At 37.1% G+C, this 15,474-nt stretch overlaps 1 protein-coding gene across 1 annotated transcript in view; it reads right to left on the bottom strand.

The window, feature by feature from the left end:
• Positions 1 to 15,474, bottom strand: part of REX1BD (required for excision 1-B domain containing) — a 156,289-nt gene that overhangs the window by 59,984 nt on the left and 80,831 nt on the right. Inside the window, exon 2 of the mRNA XM_044053950.1 lies at positions 2,259 to 2,341. Within this exon, the coding sequence (XP_043909885.1) occupies positions 2,259 to 2,341 (83 nt within the window). The remainder of the gene's footprint in view (positions 1 to 2,258; positions 2,342 to 15,474) is intronic.

Raw genomic sequence — 15,474 nt, 5'->3', positions numbered from 1 at the left:
GCAATATATATATCTGTAGAAGGAAACACTAAATGCACCCAGTGTCAACACACTAAACACTGACATCTTTACATCAAAGATGCCAAAGTCGACAAGCAACTACACATGCGGCAAGAAACAGCTTTGGCACATAGAAAACTCAAATTAAAACATTGTTTTTTGCATAGGGGCAAGCCTTCTTGCATGCTTACATCCCCTGCTAATTATATATACTAACTATAAGATTGCACAAAGACAGAGTAAGGGCATATTCCCCAGCCTCGAGAATTGATTGATCTTGGACACCTGTCAACCAACTATTTATTTGATCATAAACAGTCAACTAAACAGCTGTAGACCATACACAAATTGGATCTTAAGGAGGGAACACACACACAAAAGTATATATATATATATATATATATATATATATATATATATATATATAGAGAGAGAGAGAAAGAAAGAAAGAAAGAGGGAGAGGCATCGATCCCTTTTTTGCCATTTTGTACATAGGGTCGGAATATCACAACCAACAGGGACATTGACAAGCCCTTAGCAATTTAGTGGGCAAGTTCAAAAAGGCAAAGGTTTACTATCAGAATGTAACTAAAAAGAAAATGGCAGCAACAATAAGATGCAAAAAGATATGAATTCTATTAACACTTTGCAATAATTACAGTGAATCTACCAACCCTCATCCATATTACACACTCCATTTGTTTTTACTACTTTTTGCTAATATTTTGCTTCCAGCCTAAAAATACTGTATTTTACTTCATACTTGTGTTATTCTACTAATATCACTGCATACATTACACCCCACCTATTCACCGAACTGTTGCAATGTATGAGTTTTGTTTTCCTACTCCTATGTCGACAATTGTTGCCAGTGTATGTTTATAAAATACCACATTTAGGGTATTCAATTGTTCTACTTCAATAATGCTTGTGTTTCTGGCCTTTTTTTCTCCCTTGTATCTGACCATTCCTCTCCTCATTCACCATGTCTACTGGACCCATTTTTGCCTCCTCAAAGCCCAACCCAACCCAAGTTCAGTGCAGGTGAAGAACTCAAAGATGTTGGTACACCTTCTCAGTTAATCATCATGCTGCTCGTGCAGCACAGAGCTGGCCAGGCCCAAATGCTGCACATTACAGCAAGCCTTTAGACTGCCTCCCCGAGTATAGGGCAAACCAACATCCTCTCCCTGCAATCACTCTAGTATCCATGCCAATAATCAAACATTGGTCATTTGGAGCACAGTAAAGACTTTTTCGCTCTGTGCTGCAGAGCTGCTCTGTTACTGGCCCATTTTTTGATCAAAAAGATTTTCTGTGAAAAAAGAAAAAGAAAGATTTTTTTGTGGACTAGCAAGTCAATTTAATGTACCAATTTTTCTGAGTCAACCCTGAAAACAAACAGCTGTTCTTAGTGAATCCAGCTTCGTTAACAAACAGATAAATGACTAATGGATACCTCTCAACCTCTTAGAGCAAGAAAACCGGACAAAGCCATAAATAAAAGTGGGACAAAGGCCCAAAAATAGGGACTTTTTTAAATATTGCTCTTACAAACATAGAAAGTTGATAGAATAACAAGTTTTACATCAGCATGAATTTTATGAAGGGTGTGGGGTCTGAAACGCAAATGTCTATCATTATTTTTTAACTTCAGTCTAACAATTTGCCAGAAAATCATATTTTTATGAAAAACAGACCAAAAATATGAGGCAAAAATCTGAGCATTTGGAGAAAATCTGTACAGTTGAGAGATATGGACTGGAGGAAGGAAAAAAATGACTAATACAGGCAGAGAGTAAAATGCATTGAAAAAGTATACATAAATTAGTAAGTGAAAGAAACTGACAAAAAATGAATGGGGTAGGAATTAAGGGGTCTTCAAAGAAAGCACTGTTAGGGAAAATTCTATGTCTGGTTTCAGCTAGAAGAATGAGAACCATGAAGAACCAGGTCACAATGTATTGTTGTGTGCACACACACAGTGCACATACACACAAAACCAGTAAACCAATTTACATTAACTTCCCTTCATCATATGTGGGACACGGTGATTCCATTCTGTAACTACCTTTGGATTTTCCTGTATTTTAAAAAACAATACAAGAATCCTAGAGCCATTACAGCATAGGTACATTTTAGCATTAATTTTGCATTTCTTTACCTAGAAATAGCTATTAAATATGATTTACCAGACAGCCAATGGAAGCAAAAAGGTAGAATTTGAACCCTTTGTATGTGACTTAAGTTTTACTTACTCTTCAAATAATCTGTAGGCTTCAACTCGTTCAGCCTGTAGAGCATACAGTCTGTGCACCAAGGTCTTCAGATCAGTTTCAGTCTGAGGGAAGACACACACACACAAGTTAGACAGCATAGGATGTCAGTCTACTACAAAAGTTTGTGTTATCTATAATGTAGCTTTCCTTAAATGGTTATGCCAGACTCCCTTGGTAGGGTGGGTCAGGCGAGTCTGAAAATTGTATGTAGTTAAAATAGAATCATGATAAATGTAGAAAGTAGTAGTTAAGTAATGTGAACTTGACTTAAAATCAATAATAAAGAATGTGCTGCACCCACTCTGCTATTTCAAGTGTGTGTGTGCGTTTACTGGGGGATGTTAAGTCTGCTTCTATGTAGTGCAGCAAAGTTCTTTCTTATATGAAGAGGGTTAAAGCACTTCCTGATACCTTGGGGAGGCTCACTATGAAAACATCTGAGAACCCATGCTGTGATACAACCAACAATGTAGCTGATTAATTCACTTTTCTCATCTCTGAATAGTGTTTAATTAGTAGCAGCATCAGTTCTGCTTTAAAACTCTGATACAGTCATATGCACTACATCATACACTCGTCACTCACTCACTGTTGTACCAGCCACCCAGTCTGACATGTAAACTCACCCATTCAGTAAATCACTGTTCCATCTCTATTACCCATGACCTGCTTATTAACTCACTCATGCTCACAATCCTGTAACAGTGTATGCCCCCAGCCTCAGTCACTCACATTCCTAAAGCCTTAGTTTGATTTTACTTCAGTTCATTTACTCAAGTTACTTTCACAGTTAGAATCATGACACTATCACTGAATGAATAATACTGAAAGCCATTTCCGTGTAAAACCCAGCAAAAGTAACCCTGCACCTCCCGTTCATTGTTTAGCTGCAAAAAACAAAACAAACAAAAAACTAGTGCTTAAATGTGCATGTATCTCTCCTTAGTTTATTTATAATACAATTATTTTTTGTTGCAGCAGAGTGCTGCAAATGCAATGCAGAAGTTGTTTAATGCTGCAAGGTATTTGCATTTTGCTCATGGTTTTGTGTTGGTGCCATTACTATATTTAAGTAAGGGAAGTATGAAGGTCAGAGAGACCCCCCCGAGGTGCCCTCTGCATAAAGAAATGTTTTGTGAGTTTTCAGTGAATCTGGCATTCAATGTTAGTCATACTATGATAGTGGTTTTAATGTGCGACATAAATCCTTCTCATCTGTGTATCCAATGCAACCACACAATGTTTCCACAAACTTGCTCAGGCACTTTCCCATCCTGTATTAATGCATATAATGCCAGCTTACCCATTCACTGTCACACTGCTGAAACCATGCACCCACTCTAAATCACAGACTCACTCGACTTTCTAGAGATGCTCATATTCTTTTTTACGTAGGCATTCACTGTAGATCGCTCACTGTGTTATTCTTACACTTTTGTAACTGTTCACTCTTTACTCTTACATTCCTGTACCTATGTAGCCACTGTAGCTTATTTACTACATTCACCCTAATATTCCTGTACCCATGCACCCATTACAGCTCATCCACTATGCGACAAAGGGGGATACTGCCAGCCCAGCTATGTGGAATTTTGTAAAGAATGATATGTCATTTGTGAATATAAACATGATTTATATAGAAGTGTGACAAAGGGGGATACTGCCAGCACAGCTATCTGGAATTTTGTAAATAATTATATGTCACAGGTGAATATCAAAATGATTTGTGTAAGATGCGTGTGTTACAACTGTATTAGAACTGTATGTTATGTGTATATCAAACTGCTGGTACAGAAGTGTGTGTTGAAAAGGGCTTGTAAAGTACTGAGCTTAAAAATTTAACCACAGTGTACCCTACTGGAAACTAAAAGAAATGTACATACACTATTGTAACTGTTTAAATGTATATATTTTAACAATGGAAACTGGAACACAGGAGGTTAACTTCAGAAAAATAGATGAAATTAAATTATTTTATGGCCAGGCCATAAAAAGATGTTATCTTTCAGTTTCACTGCAGTAACAGACACAATGTCTAGAACTAGGGAACTTTCTGTATTGCCTTGGAAGTGTTTACTGTTTTATGACTTCCAGCAAGTACCAAGATCTGAGGAAAAGCCCGTGTGTATGTATTTTCACAGGTAGATGCTAAATACTGCTAGCTTTCAGTAGTGGGGGTTTTACCTGGGATAAAGTCAGATGACAAGAAATTATGTCATTCTGTAAGCTATCCCAGCAGTAATATTTGACATATTAGTTTTGGGAACTCTCTTAGAGGGAGACAGCATTCTGTATTCTGTCTTTGACCTGACAACATACAGATCCACTCACCACATCTACCTTGCTGCTCTAATTAAATAAATGTACTAGGGAACAGTATAATTCTCTTAGATATAGTCAGGGATATAGCAAAGCTTAGAACAGATATTTTTCTTTCTTTATTTGAGACTATCCTGCAATGGTTGTTTAAGTATTTCCTGTGATTTTGAACTCTGCTGTCACTGTGAATATATACTGAAGTATTTTCTTGTTCTTTTAATATTTATTATTAAATATATTTAAAACTTTCATTGTAGCTGATTTGTCTAGAGATATTTAAGCTCTGAGAGTACTTGCATATTTATGTGGTGACACTGTGTAGGCCACTCCTAATAGTCTTGCTCTTGGTCAAACTACCATGTGAATTGATATAACAATATAACATTACACAGTAAGATTATACACCCTTTGCTAAAGGTAGCTGATAAAGAGGTTCTGATGGTAGTGACAACTACCTTATAGTGTGGGCAGAAGGGGGCATAGCCAATAAACCTGTGCCAGCCTTTCCCAGGTGTGCATGCATGTGTGTGTGTGTGTGTGTCGGCTACTTGGGCAGGGACATGAAGCACTGGTTGGACAAAGAGAGTGTTGGAGGACTTGGGCTTGGAACCCTACCTAAGGACTCAACTCTGTAGCGGTGCCAGTAAGGAGTCTTATTTTGGCATCTGGAAAAAGATGGAGAAACCAGCCCTGGACTGACTGTAGTCTCTGTGTGCTCTTAAGGCAAATTGCAGTTGAAGCAGAGAGCTGCAGCTGGAAATACTGTGTGTGTACTTGTCATCCTCCCACTGGTGATGATTGAGGCTCCTTGATTATTGGTCCAGTGATGGGGCATCACACACTATATCATCCTAATATTCCTGTACCCATGTACCCACTACAGCTCATCCACTACAGCACCCTAATATTCTTCTAACCATGCACCCACTACAGCTCATCCAATCTAATATTCTTGTACCCATACACCCACTGCAGCTCATTCACTACAGCACCCTAATATTCATATACCCATGCAGTCACTACAGCTCATCCACATCACCCTAATATTCTTGTAACCATGCACCCACTGCAGCTCATACACATCACCCTAATATTCCTGTACCCAAGCACCCAATATAGGTCATCCACTACATCACCCTAATATTCTTTACCCATTCCCCCACTGCAGCTCATCCACTACAGCACCCTAATATTCCTGTACCTATGCACCAAATAACAACAAACCATATTAACATTTTTACATTTACACACATTATACATCACATATATTCTTTTTTTATAACTGTAATCAGTCCAACATTACTTACATTTCCTGCCTTCCCTTAAACCTCACACAGAGAGGAACCCTCCTGAACATTATTCTGCATGTACTTTTACCATTTCCATTCATTTCTATGTAATTTGCTCCTTTCCTTTTCTAAAGATCCAGCTTCCATAGGTTAATAGGAGTTTACTAGGCTAATGGTCCTAGGGCCTTCATAAGCCTAGCTTATACCCATGTTTCCTAACTGACTTTGTTTAGATGGTTATTTGCACATCAATACTAGGATCAGCACCAAATGCATCTGTCCATGAAGGACATAGGTGCCACCCCCAGTGTGAATTTACGGTCTCCCATCCAATTGTCTAGGTTGCACTTGAATAGAGTCAGTGAGGAGCTCTGCTTCCAGTTCTTTTAACTCTGTTACATACAATATTCACTTTAAATACATATGGTTTAGACTCTGATTTCCATTTTCTAGTAATTGCTTTTTTTGGCAGACAACAGAATTAGACTTAACAAGGCATTACTACGTCTGGGCAATTCAGATTGTGTGTCGCAGCTCAAAAGAATAATTTCCATAGTTACAGCCATTTGCTCATTCAGTATTTCTGACAGAGTACTCTGTACGGAATTTTTAAAATCTGCCAACTAATTACCTTCCAAAACATATGTTCACAGTTACCTCTTTTTTCCCCCCCAACACTCATCCAACATTTGCCAATTACCTGAGGAAAAATCTGTATGGCTGTTATTATTCTCCTTAAGGACCTGCATCCCAAAATCTCGCTCTCTCCCTATTTATTGACTCCATCCCCCACAACACAGATGTCCTTTTCTAGATTTAACAGGTACAAAATAATATTTTCTGCATATAAAGTCAAATTTTCTTGATTGCCATACCAGTTATATCCTTGAATTTCTGAATCCCTTATTTTCTTTGCTAATGGCTCTAAATATATAGCAAATAACAAGGGGGAAAGAGGACACCCCTGCCCGGATCCTCTGTTCAAACACAACTTATCAGAGAAGAACCCTCTGGCTTTGATCTTTGCCTCCACTCCCTGATATATCCTCCTAATTAACCTTATTATTGTATCAGGAAATGTAAATGCTTCCAATGCTCTACTCGTATCATAAAATCCAAGCTTAGTCTGTAGAATGCTTTCTCTGCATCAAGACCCACCAACAAGAGAGGTATTTTCTTACATTCTGCTTCCCTCTGGATCATCACTGTTCTATTAATGCTGTAAAATGTTTGGCTCTGCTCCACAAAACTACACTGATCCTTATCTATCAATTTTAGCAACACTGTTGCCACTCCTTTAGCCATTATAGACATAAATACTTTATGATCACGGTTTAAAATGGGAGTATACAAAGTTGGAGCTGATTGGCCTTTATGGTCTTTAGGTATTACAGCCACCACAGCGGTTTCCAGGATGTTGGTGTCTCATCTCCATTTAAAATAATGTTAAACAAAATCTTCCAGATCTTTATCCTTATTTTCCCTACTATCTTCCAAACTTCCACCAGAATACCACCTATTCCTGGAGCCTTCCCTGCAGACTGGTTATACAGCACTACTTTATCTCATCTCACCCTATCTTAACTGTTGGTTGTTGAGCCTCATTTACCTCTAACCTTGGCATAATTAAGTCGTCCATAAATATTTACATTTATTCTCTTTCCTGATTTCTACATTTCTCTGCTTTATATATATATTTTCATAAAATTTCCAAAGTATCTCTGGTTATTATTCCTGTTATAGGCTCCCTAAGTTTGGCGAAAGCCTTTTCTACTTTCTGTTGGTAAGTTTTTGTGCTCTGGAGTTATCACCAAAAAAATACCTGCTTAACAACAATCTTTCTAAACTCATGCATAGTATCTACATTTTCCCTTATATTCTCTTAGCAATCTGTAGTTGCACCTTTTCTTCTTCTTTTGTGAGATCATCCTAATTCTGCAATACTTTAACTTTTTTAGCCCCTCTTAAAAATTCCTATTACTTCTTAACCATATATTTTTGTCTTATTTCTTCCCTATTTTTAACTTCATTCTATCCCACTCATTAACCATAATGTCCGAATAAATTTCTAGCTTCTCTAACAACTCTCAAATTGTTTCCATTATCCATTCCTTAATTTTTCTGTTTTTAATGGATAGGTGGGAAAACACCAGTGTCTAATTTTTGATTTATTACTCTGCATTTTTATCTTAGTTTTTACTGATGCATGTTTTGAAATAGTTATTGGATACATGTTGAAGCTTTCAATTAAATATACATATTCCTGAGAAACAATTTCCATCTAGTCTAGCCCAGTTATTATACCTTGGGGAGTAAAAGCTAAATTCTGTCTGAGTTCCTACTGGTGAATTCATATCTTCCATACTAAATACTTTCATACAGTTCTTCAGAATTCTACCCTCTTTTGTTATATTTTCCCCTCTAAGTCCCCCTGTTGCATCCTGACTGTTGCAAATCAAGTTTCAGTTCCCATCTATAAGTAATGTTCTTTGCTGAAAGATAATTATTTCTCCAAAAATTTTCTAAAGCTCCATAATATCAGATTTTAGTGAATATAAATACATGCCAGGGTAATCCTCCTTCCTTGCTATAGCCCCTTACTATGACAAATCTACCACTTATCTTTTTTATCCCTCTTCTATCACTATTGGAGCCCCTCTAGCAATTAATATAATTATACCCCATTTGTTTGCCCCGATATTCTGCTGATATCTATCCTGAAATCCTTTTTCAAATGTACATGCTCATTTCTTTCCAAATGTGTCTCCTGCAGCACTGCTATTTACTATCTGCATTTTAAATATGTCAGTACTCCTTCCTTTTTGTCTACACCTATAATTCCATTTACATTCCAAGATAATATGGATAGCAAAGCCATTATGATGAAAAGCTATTGTTTCCACTTCTTGTGCATGACAGTTTTTTTGAATGTGTATTTCCAACTTTTGTTACATGCACACACTAATTTTTGTCAGGATGATATTTTATTCAGTTGCTTCTTCTCAGCTGCATTTGAGCCTGTGTCACATTTTTCAAGACTTTTTGTTTTAATGAAAACCATTAACAAAAAACTAAATACATTTTCAGAACACTCCCATAACCTATTAACTTAGAACAAACACACAAAACTGTATACATCTTCAAAAATGAAGTTTAAGCCTCCAGATATGAACAACTGCCCCACATCGACAGCTACACCCACAGATATTACCTAACCTAGAATTAAGGTTACAGCCTCTGTTCCTACTTACAATGACTGATGTCCGTTTTTTTTCTTATCTCTATTCCACTCCCAGCTGTGATAAACAGCGTGTATGCTTTCAGAAAACATTAACTTTCAGTTAAAAAAGTGCATTGGCTACCTTTAAATAAAACTAAATTGTACCCAGTTCTGTTAAATGCATTAAAGTATTAACACTGCTAGGGAAGCTACCATCTCTTATTTACTTCCAATATTTCAAACTTTATTTTTCACTGAATTGTTTACCCTTGTACCTTTATTTTTCACTGAACTGTTTTTGCCCTTGTACCTTTACATTTTGCATTTCTCTCAGCAAAGAATACTCAGAATTCATAGGTAACTATAGGTAACTCATAGGCTAGCTGCCCTTCTGGGCCATTTAAAACCTAACCAATTTCCCTCAAAGGTGAGAATCAAACCCTGTATCTTCTGTATTTGAGGTAAGCACCTTAACTGTTATGCTAACTCCCAACATTAATTAACTCCAGGCTACTACTTCATTATGGCCAGCAGATGTTAAGTTCATACACACACATACACACACACACGTTGACTGCTGTGAGATTACAATCCCCTACCTATCTAGCTATGCAATCTAGAGGACAGAGTACTTAATGCAAGCACCACTGCAGAAGTCAACTCTCAAGATTAATTGCTTCCACCGGCAGACAGCTCATCTTCATGGAAATGTCATCAGCAATGAGAAAAAAACACAACTAAAAACTGTACAGATGCATAAATGAATCTCTGTCATTTTCACTCACAAGAGAATGTACAACTGCTTTCAGCTGCAGACTTCTTGACTCTCGAACATTTCTATATTACTGCAAATGCAAGAAGATGCGAGGAGTTGTCATAATAGTTAAGATGTTTACCTCACAAACATAAGGTACAGGGTTTGATTATCATCTTTGAAATGGAAATTAGCAAAGCATAAAAGGCCCCCAAAGGCAACAAGCCTAGTACTTGCCTATAATCTTTTCAAGGCTTTCACAATTTTGTTTCATTTTTCATGCCTACTTCCTTACAAAAAACACTAGTTTACTGATTAAGCCAAGGACATCAATCTAAACATTCACCTTTGTAAAAATAAGGCAAATTATCTTAATTCTTCATACAAGATAACAAAGTCAGTGCACTTATATATCCCATCCTTCACACAGCAGCCCAAGATCACTTGTCCAGCCTTTCTATTGTTACACTGTAAAGCCTAAATTTCTTAGAACTAAAAAAGTACTTGTTTGCTTTAATATCTTTAACATATACCAGTCATTGAAGAGACTACTCCCACACTTAAAATATCCCTGATTACATACTACTCAAAATTGTTTTACTATATAAAATGCAGTTTATATAATAAAAGTGCTATTAAGAACAAAAAATTGTTTTACTTGCAGTAACTTTTTTTTGCATTTTAGTGTACTTCTAAACATTAACAACAAAGTAGGGTTTATGCTTTACAGTTCACCTACAAGTTTTGTAAAGTCCAACCTTTCTCTGCCACATTTTCTTGCAAAGACGTATTTCACAAATGTGACTGATGCTTTATAATCTCACATGTATTCACGAATTTCAGTGTTGCTAGTCTTCCTCCTGTTCATCTCTATTTCCCAACATCAAACTCTGGTTCAGGTCCAAGTTACTCCTGATTCTTGTAGTCAACTCCTGTGTTCTTTTCTGCCTCTCGACCATTTTTTGCTGGAACACTGGAGAATGTTTCACTGGCAAAGTCTCTCTATGAGCTTTATTTTCAGAAGAATGAGTAGCAGTGTTCCCTCCTGTTTGATGGCTTTGATTTTGGACATTTTTTATTTCCTCCTTAGTCTGTTCTGCATCAAAAAATGTTGATGATATTCCAAGAAGAAAAAATATTCTGAAGACAGCTGGATAAACAACTTGAATATCATACCCGCTTCTCGGCATTCCCTGATTGATAGGGTGTATTTGCTTCTCTTCTGCCTGGTATACAGTGAATAATCATTTTCAACAAACACTCTGCTGCCTCCAATTTCAGTACTTTCCCCTTCTGCCATAGTTTTGTGAGGATCAACCGTTTCTTCTGGTATGATTGCATTTTTACTAATACTGGTCTTGGCTGTTTTCTCATGGCCAGGTTTGGAGCATATGCTCAATGTGCCCTTTCAATTAACTGTGTAATATCATTCCAGTTGCTTATTTGTGCTTTCATAAAATTAATACAGTTGGTTCCTTCCAGTTTCTCTAATACAGGGGAAAATCTCTTTTTTCTTTCTGCATACTCTGTCTTCCAAGTAACACCATCCTATTTTACAAAGCTGAAGACAGCCTGTGCCCCAAGTGAGTGTACCTGCTTTGGATCAACCCTTTTTTTACAGTTTCTCCCAGGAAAACAAAACTGAGGGTAAAAAATGTGGCTTCTCTTGTTTCTCTTTCTATGGACAGGGAAAATTTGCTGGGTTTCCTATGGAGTTGATTTCTGCTTCTAATGTTCCCACTTCCTGTGCAGGCAAGAAAAGAAAAAAGGTTCTCTCACTTTCTGACTCTTGATTTCTAGTCAGAAAAGCAGGGATTAGACAAATAAGTTTGTGCTTCAGGATTTTCTTCTCAACCTGAAGGTTCTGATTCTGAGGAAAGTGTTGCTTCATATTTTTCTGCAAAAGACCTCTCTTTTTCTGAAAACTGACCTAAAATGAAAGTTTTTTTTCCCTGTGGGATCGAAATAAAATTCCCATTGCCCAACCAAAGTATTATGGTTTGTTAACAGCTGGCTATTGTTCAATCTGTAACTGCTCCTCCTGTTTTTACCTGCTTTAGGGGATGTTCTTCTTGCAGCTTGCAATTTAGATAGCAGTCTGCCCCTAGGAAGTCTTACAGGATGTACAAGATACCACATAATTTCAAGTGCTTGTTTTTTAACCCTAATGCGAACCCTACAGTGATTTCCCTAACCTAAACAGATTCTGCTAAACAAACTGCTAATACTAATCCACTTCCCTCTGAAAAGGTCGAGAAAGCTTTTGACAGATTTGGGAAGAAAATTTATGCTGCTGTCACTTAAGAATTCAGAATTTTAAACTGCCAGATTCATATGTCAGAGTTTTTACTTCTGCCTTTGGAGAACATGAAAAATTAAACCTTCCCTCTTCTGAAGCAAACAATTATTTGAATGTATCTGCTTTTCATGCAATTAAGTATGCCTTAAAAGTATTCATATGATGCTGATACTGTTTCCAGGGTTGCTGCCTCTGGCTCAGTCACACTGAAGTCCCAGAGGTCAAAGTGTTATATTTTCAGACCTTCTTACATTTTGGACCTTTACTAGCTTTCATGGTAAACAGACTTAAAATTTGTCTGCCATCACATTCCAACTGGGCAGCATTTCAGATGTTTCTTAAGATTTTTTGTATCTGGCTCACATTATCAGTTATCTGTCTTACCCTATGGACTATCTGCTGTTCAAAGAGTATTTACAAAGTGTCTGTCTCCAGTAACTGTTTATTGCAGACTTCAAGGCATTCACATTTTTCCATACTTGGATGATTGTCCTCTATTTGTAGATTCTTTTTTTTCAGCTAAGAGTCCTTGGGAAGTGTTTAGAATCTTCTGCTTGGTCTGAGTTTTCAAGTGAGCTTACAGAAATCTTCTTTGCACAGAATTGTTTACCTGAGATGTCTGTTAGATTCTGCCCTCTAAAGAGATTTTCTTCCTCCAGACAAAATAGAGATGTTCTTAAAGTTCTTCCTGAGTTTTTCCAATGAAACCTAATATTTTCTAGGGGATTTATTAGAATTGTGGATTATGCAGCTTCCATGATTCTTATGATTCCCCTAGCCAGACTTAAACTTGAGGAAAAATTTGAACCTCAGGAGACTCTTGACTCAATATTTACACCATTTATATTTTCAGATGCCTATAATGGAGTTTATAAGAAGGGATGTTCTATTGTGGGTAGACCATAAGTTTATCAATTAATCACTGCTACAGTAGCTTTAACTATATAAATTATATCCTGCATATGATATAACAGCCGGCCAGCTTCCAGAGGTTAAGGGCAACGTCCATAGCCAAACCAGTGGCAGCTTAAGCAGAGATGAAGAAATTTAATGGGTTGGGTGCCAAGCTCTTTACTGACACTAAGCAGCTTTTCTCTTGCAGACTTTTAAGGATGTATGCTCAGTTAGGGTTTCTCCATTGCTGGGCAGATAAATTCCTTTTGGGGAAAAATATCCACATTATTTTTAACAGAAACTTAACTTTTCTGTAAACTAATCATTTTAAACCAGGAAAAGGTGTTTAATTGGAATGTCATGTGACTTTCAGTCTCTTTAAAGTGAAGTGCTACATTTTATTTTTGTGGAAAAAAGTTGTCAAAAGTATGTTTTCCTTTGTTTTTCTGCTTACAACTTTTGCTAAATTACTTTGGTGGCTGGGGCTAAGTGCTTGTGATGCTTTTCACAGTGTATGTTGAGAGGAAAAAAATTTTTTTTATTGCTTACTTGTTTCAGCGACTGTTGATGTCAGTCTTACCTGGACTTCACTCTTCATTTTCGGCTTTATTGTGGAACAACTTACCATTTCCTTGGTTCTTTTTCCCCGCCACATAAAGAAGAAAGTTTATAATACAGAAACCTTTCCCCTTCAGCAGGATACAAATTTGCCTCAGCCATGGAAGGGTGAATCTGCTGTGGTGATTTCTGCTTCCTCAGACCATTCATCTTACACTTTGACTCCCTCTGGTATAGTTCCTACAGCCACAATGGATCAGGAGTTGGACACATCTCTTGCATCTGTTGGATTGCCCTTGGCAGGCAAGGGAAAACCACTCTTGTCAGTATCAGAGGAAAGAGCAGGGATTGCACCTCTGCTTAGCTGGACTGGGATGCCTCTGGAGTCTTTCTCCCCAGACCTCTGCTGAAAACTGGCTTTGTTCCAAGTCAGACTTTCCCGGTTAAAAAATTATAGATGAATAAATGTACCTAACAGGAATCTGTTAGCTTCTATGAAAATTTGTTTTATGAAGAAACAAAGTTAAACATTTTATCTTCCCCAACTCTGTAACTTTACACAGGAATGGTTTACTGGCCTTATCTCAGGACATAGCTCAAGTGCTTGATCCTTCTAATGCTGGTGTTACTAATAAGAGAAAAAGGAAATATTCACTTTAGGAAGATTCTCTATATAATGAATTTGAAAATTAATTCAAGGGGATAGCTTCTGCTTTCTTTCCTCAGATGACTGATTCTGACTCTGAGGAAAGGTTTCTTTTGATAGGCTGTTAGAAGAATTTTCTTTTCCTGAACTTGGATCCAGAATTAACCAATTGTTTCAGTGGAAATATACTAAGTTTCTACTAACTTTGAAAAATATTATAATTTATTATAACTGGAAATTCCTGACTCCACTTCCAGGATATTTTCATTACAAACTGTAATTTGCTGACAGACAGCATACTTACTGTCCCTAAGAAAATAAAGCAGATAGAGTATGTAAAGTTCCTCAGCCATACATTTTATTTTCTAATCCCACATCTGACACTGCAGTGATTTCTTTGGTAAATCCAGCTGCTGCTAAAAATTTGTTAGTCCCGGGTTCTTATCACGTAGTCAAACTTTTACAAGTTCGAACCTCATATGGTCAAGACCATAAGTTCAAATTTGTAAAAGTTTGAGTGTTTGAATGGAAAAATCCATAAGTGGAGGTTTCTATTTTGTTCAATGGGGTGCGATCTCGGAGTTGGCATATTTAAGTAGCAGGGGGGCTGCTTAAAACAGTTTATTTTGTTTTCTGGGGGGTTTTTATCCATAGTCAAAGTTTTCTAACTTCGAACAATGGCTTGCACATTACTTGTTGAAAGTTATGAGACTTCGACTAAGGGATATAGATCTGTTAATCCCTACCCTTTTGATAAGAAAGGGAAAGCCTTATAACGATTTTGGGAAGAGTATAGACTTCTGCCACACTTCATTTTAGAATTCTTAATTTATCAAGCTCATACGTTAAAGTTAATGCTTGCATCATTTGAGAAAATGAGGAAAGTTATAGCCAACTTTCTCTCTTCTGACGAAAACTCTTCTATGAATACTTCACTTGACTTGAATAGTCTAATGTAATTGTCACTCTGTCTTTCTATGGAGCACTGCTTAAGATACTGACTGTTAAGAGTGAGTGGATGGTGTACGTAAGCTTTGAAAACCTGGCAATTTAGCAAGGATGGGACCCAAAAAGCTTAGGCTACTGCAACGATGGTCTATTAAAACATCTTGTTATGGTAAATTTACTTACTCAAGTGTACTCGCTTGTACTCATGCACACACTCCAGTTTACTCATCTGCTTGCTGACTCACTGGCAAACCCTGTTTTTTTCCCC

Source organism: Protopterus annectens, chromosome 13.part0, assembly GCF_019279795.1.
Source record: "Protopterus annectens isolate FY-2018-M chromosome 13.part0, PAN1.0, whole genome shotgun sequence".
In the NCBI taxonomy this organism is placed as follows: Eukaryota; Metazoa; Chordata; order Ceratodontiformes; family Protopteridae; genus Protopterus; species Protopterus annectens.
The sequence above is the reverse complement of the archived record's forward strand: the minus strand, read 5'-3'. Positions and strand labels throughout refer to the sequence as shown.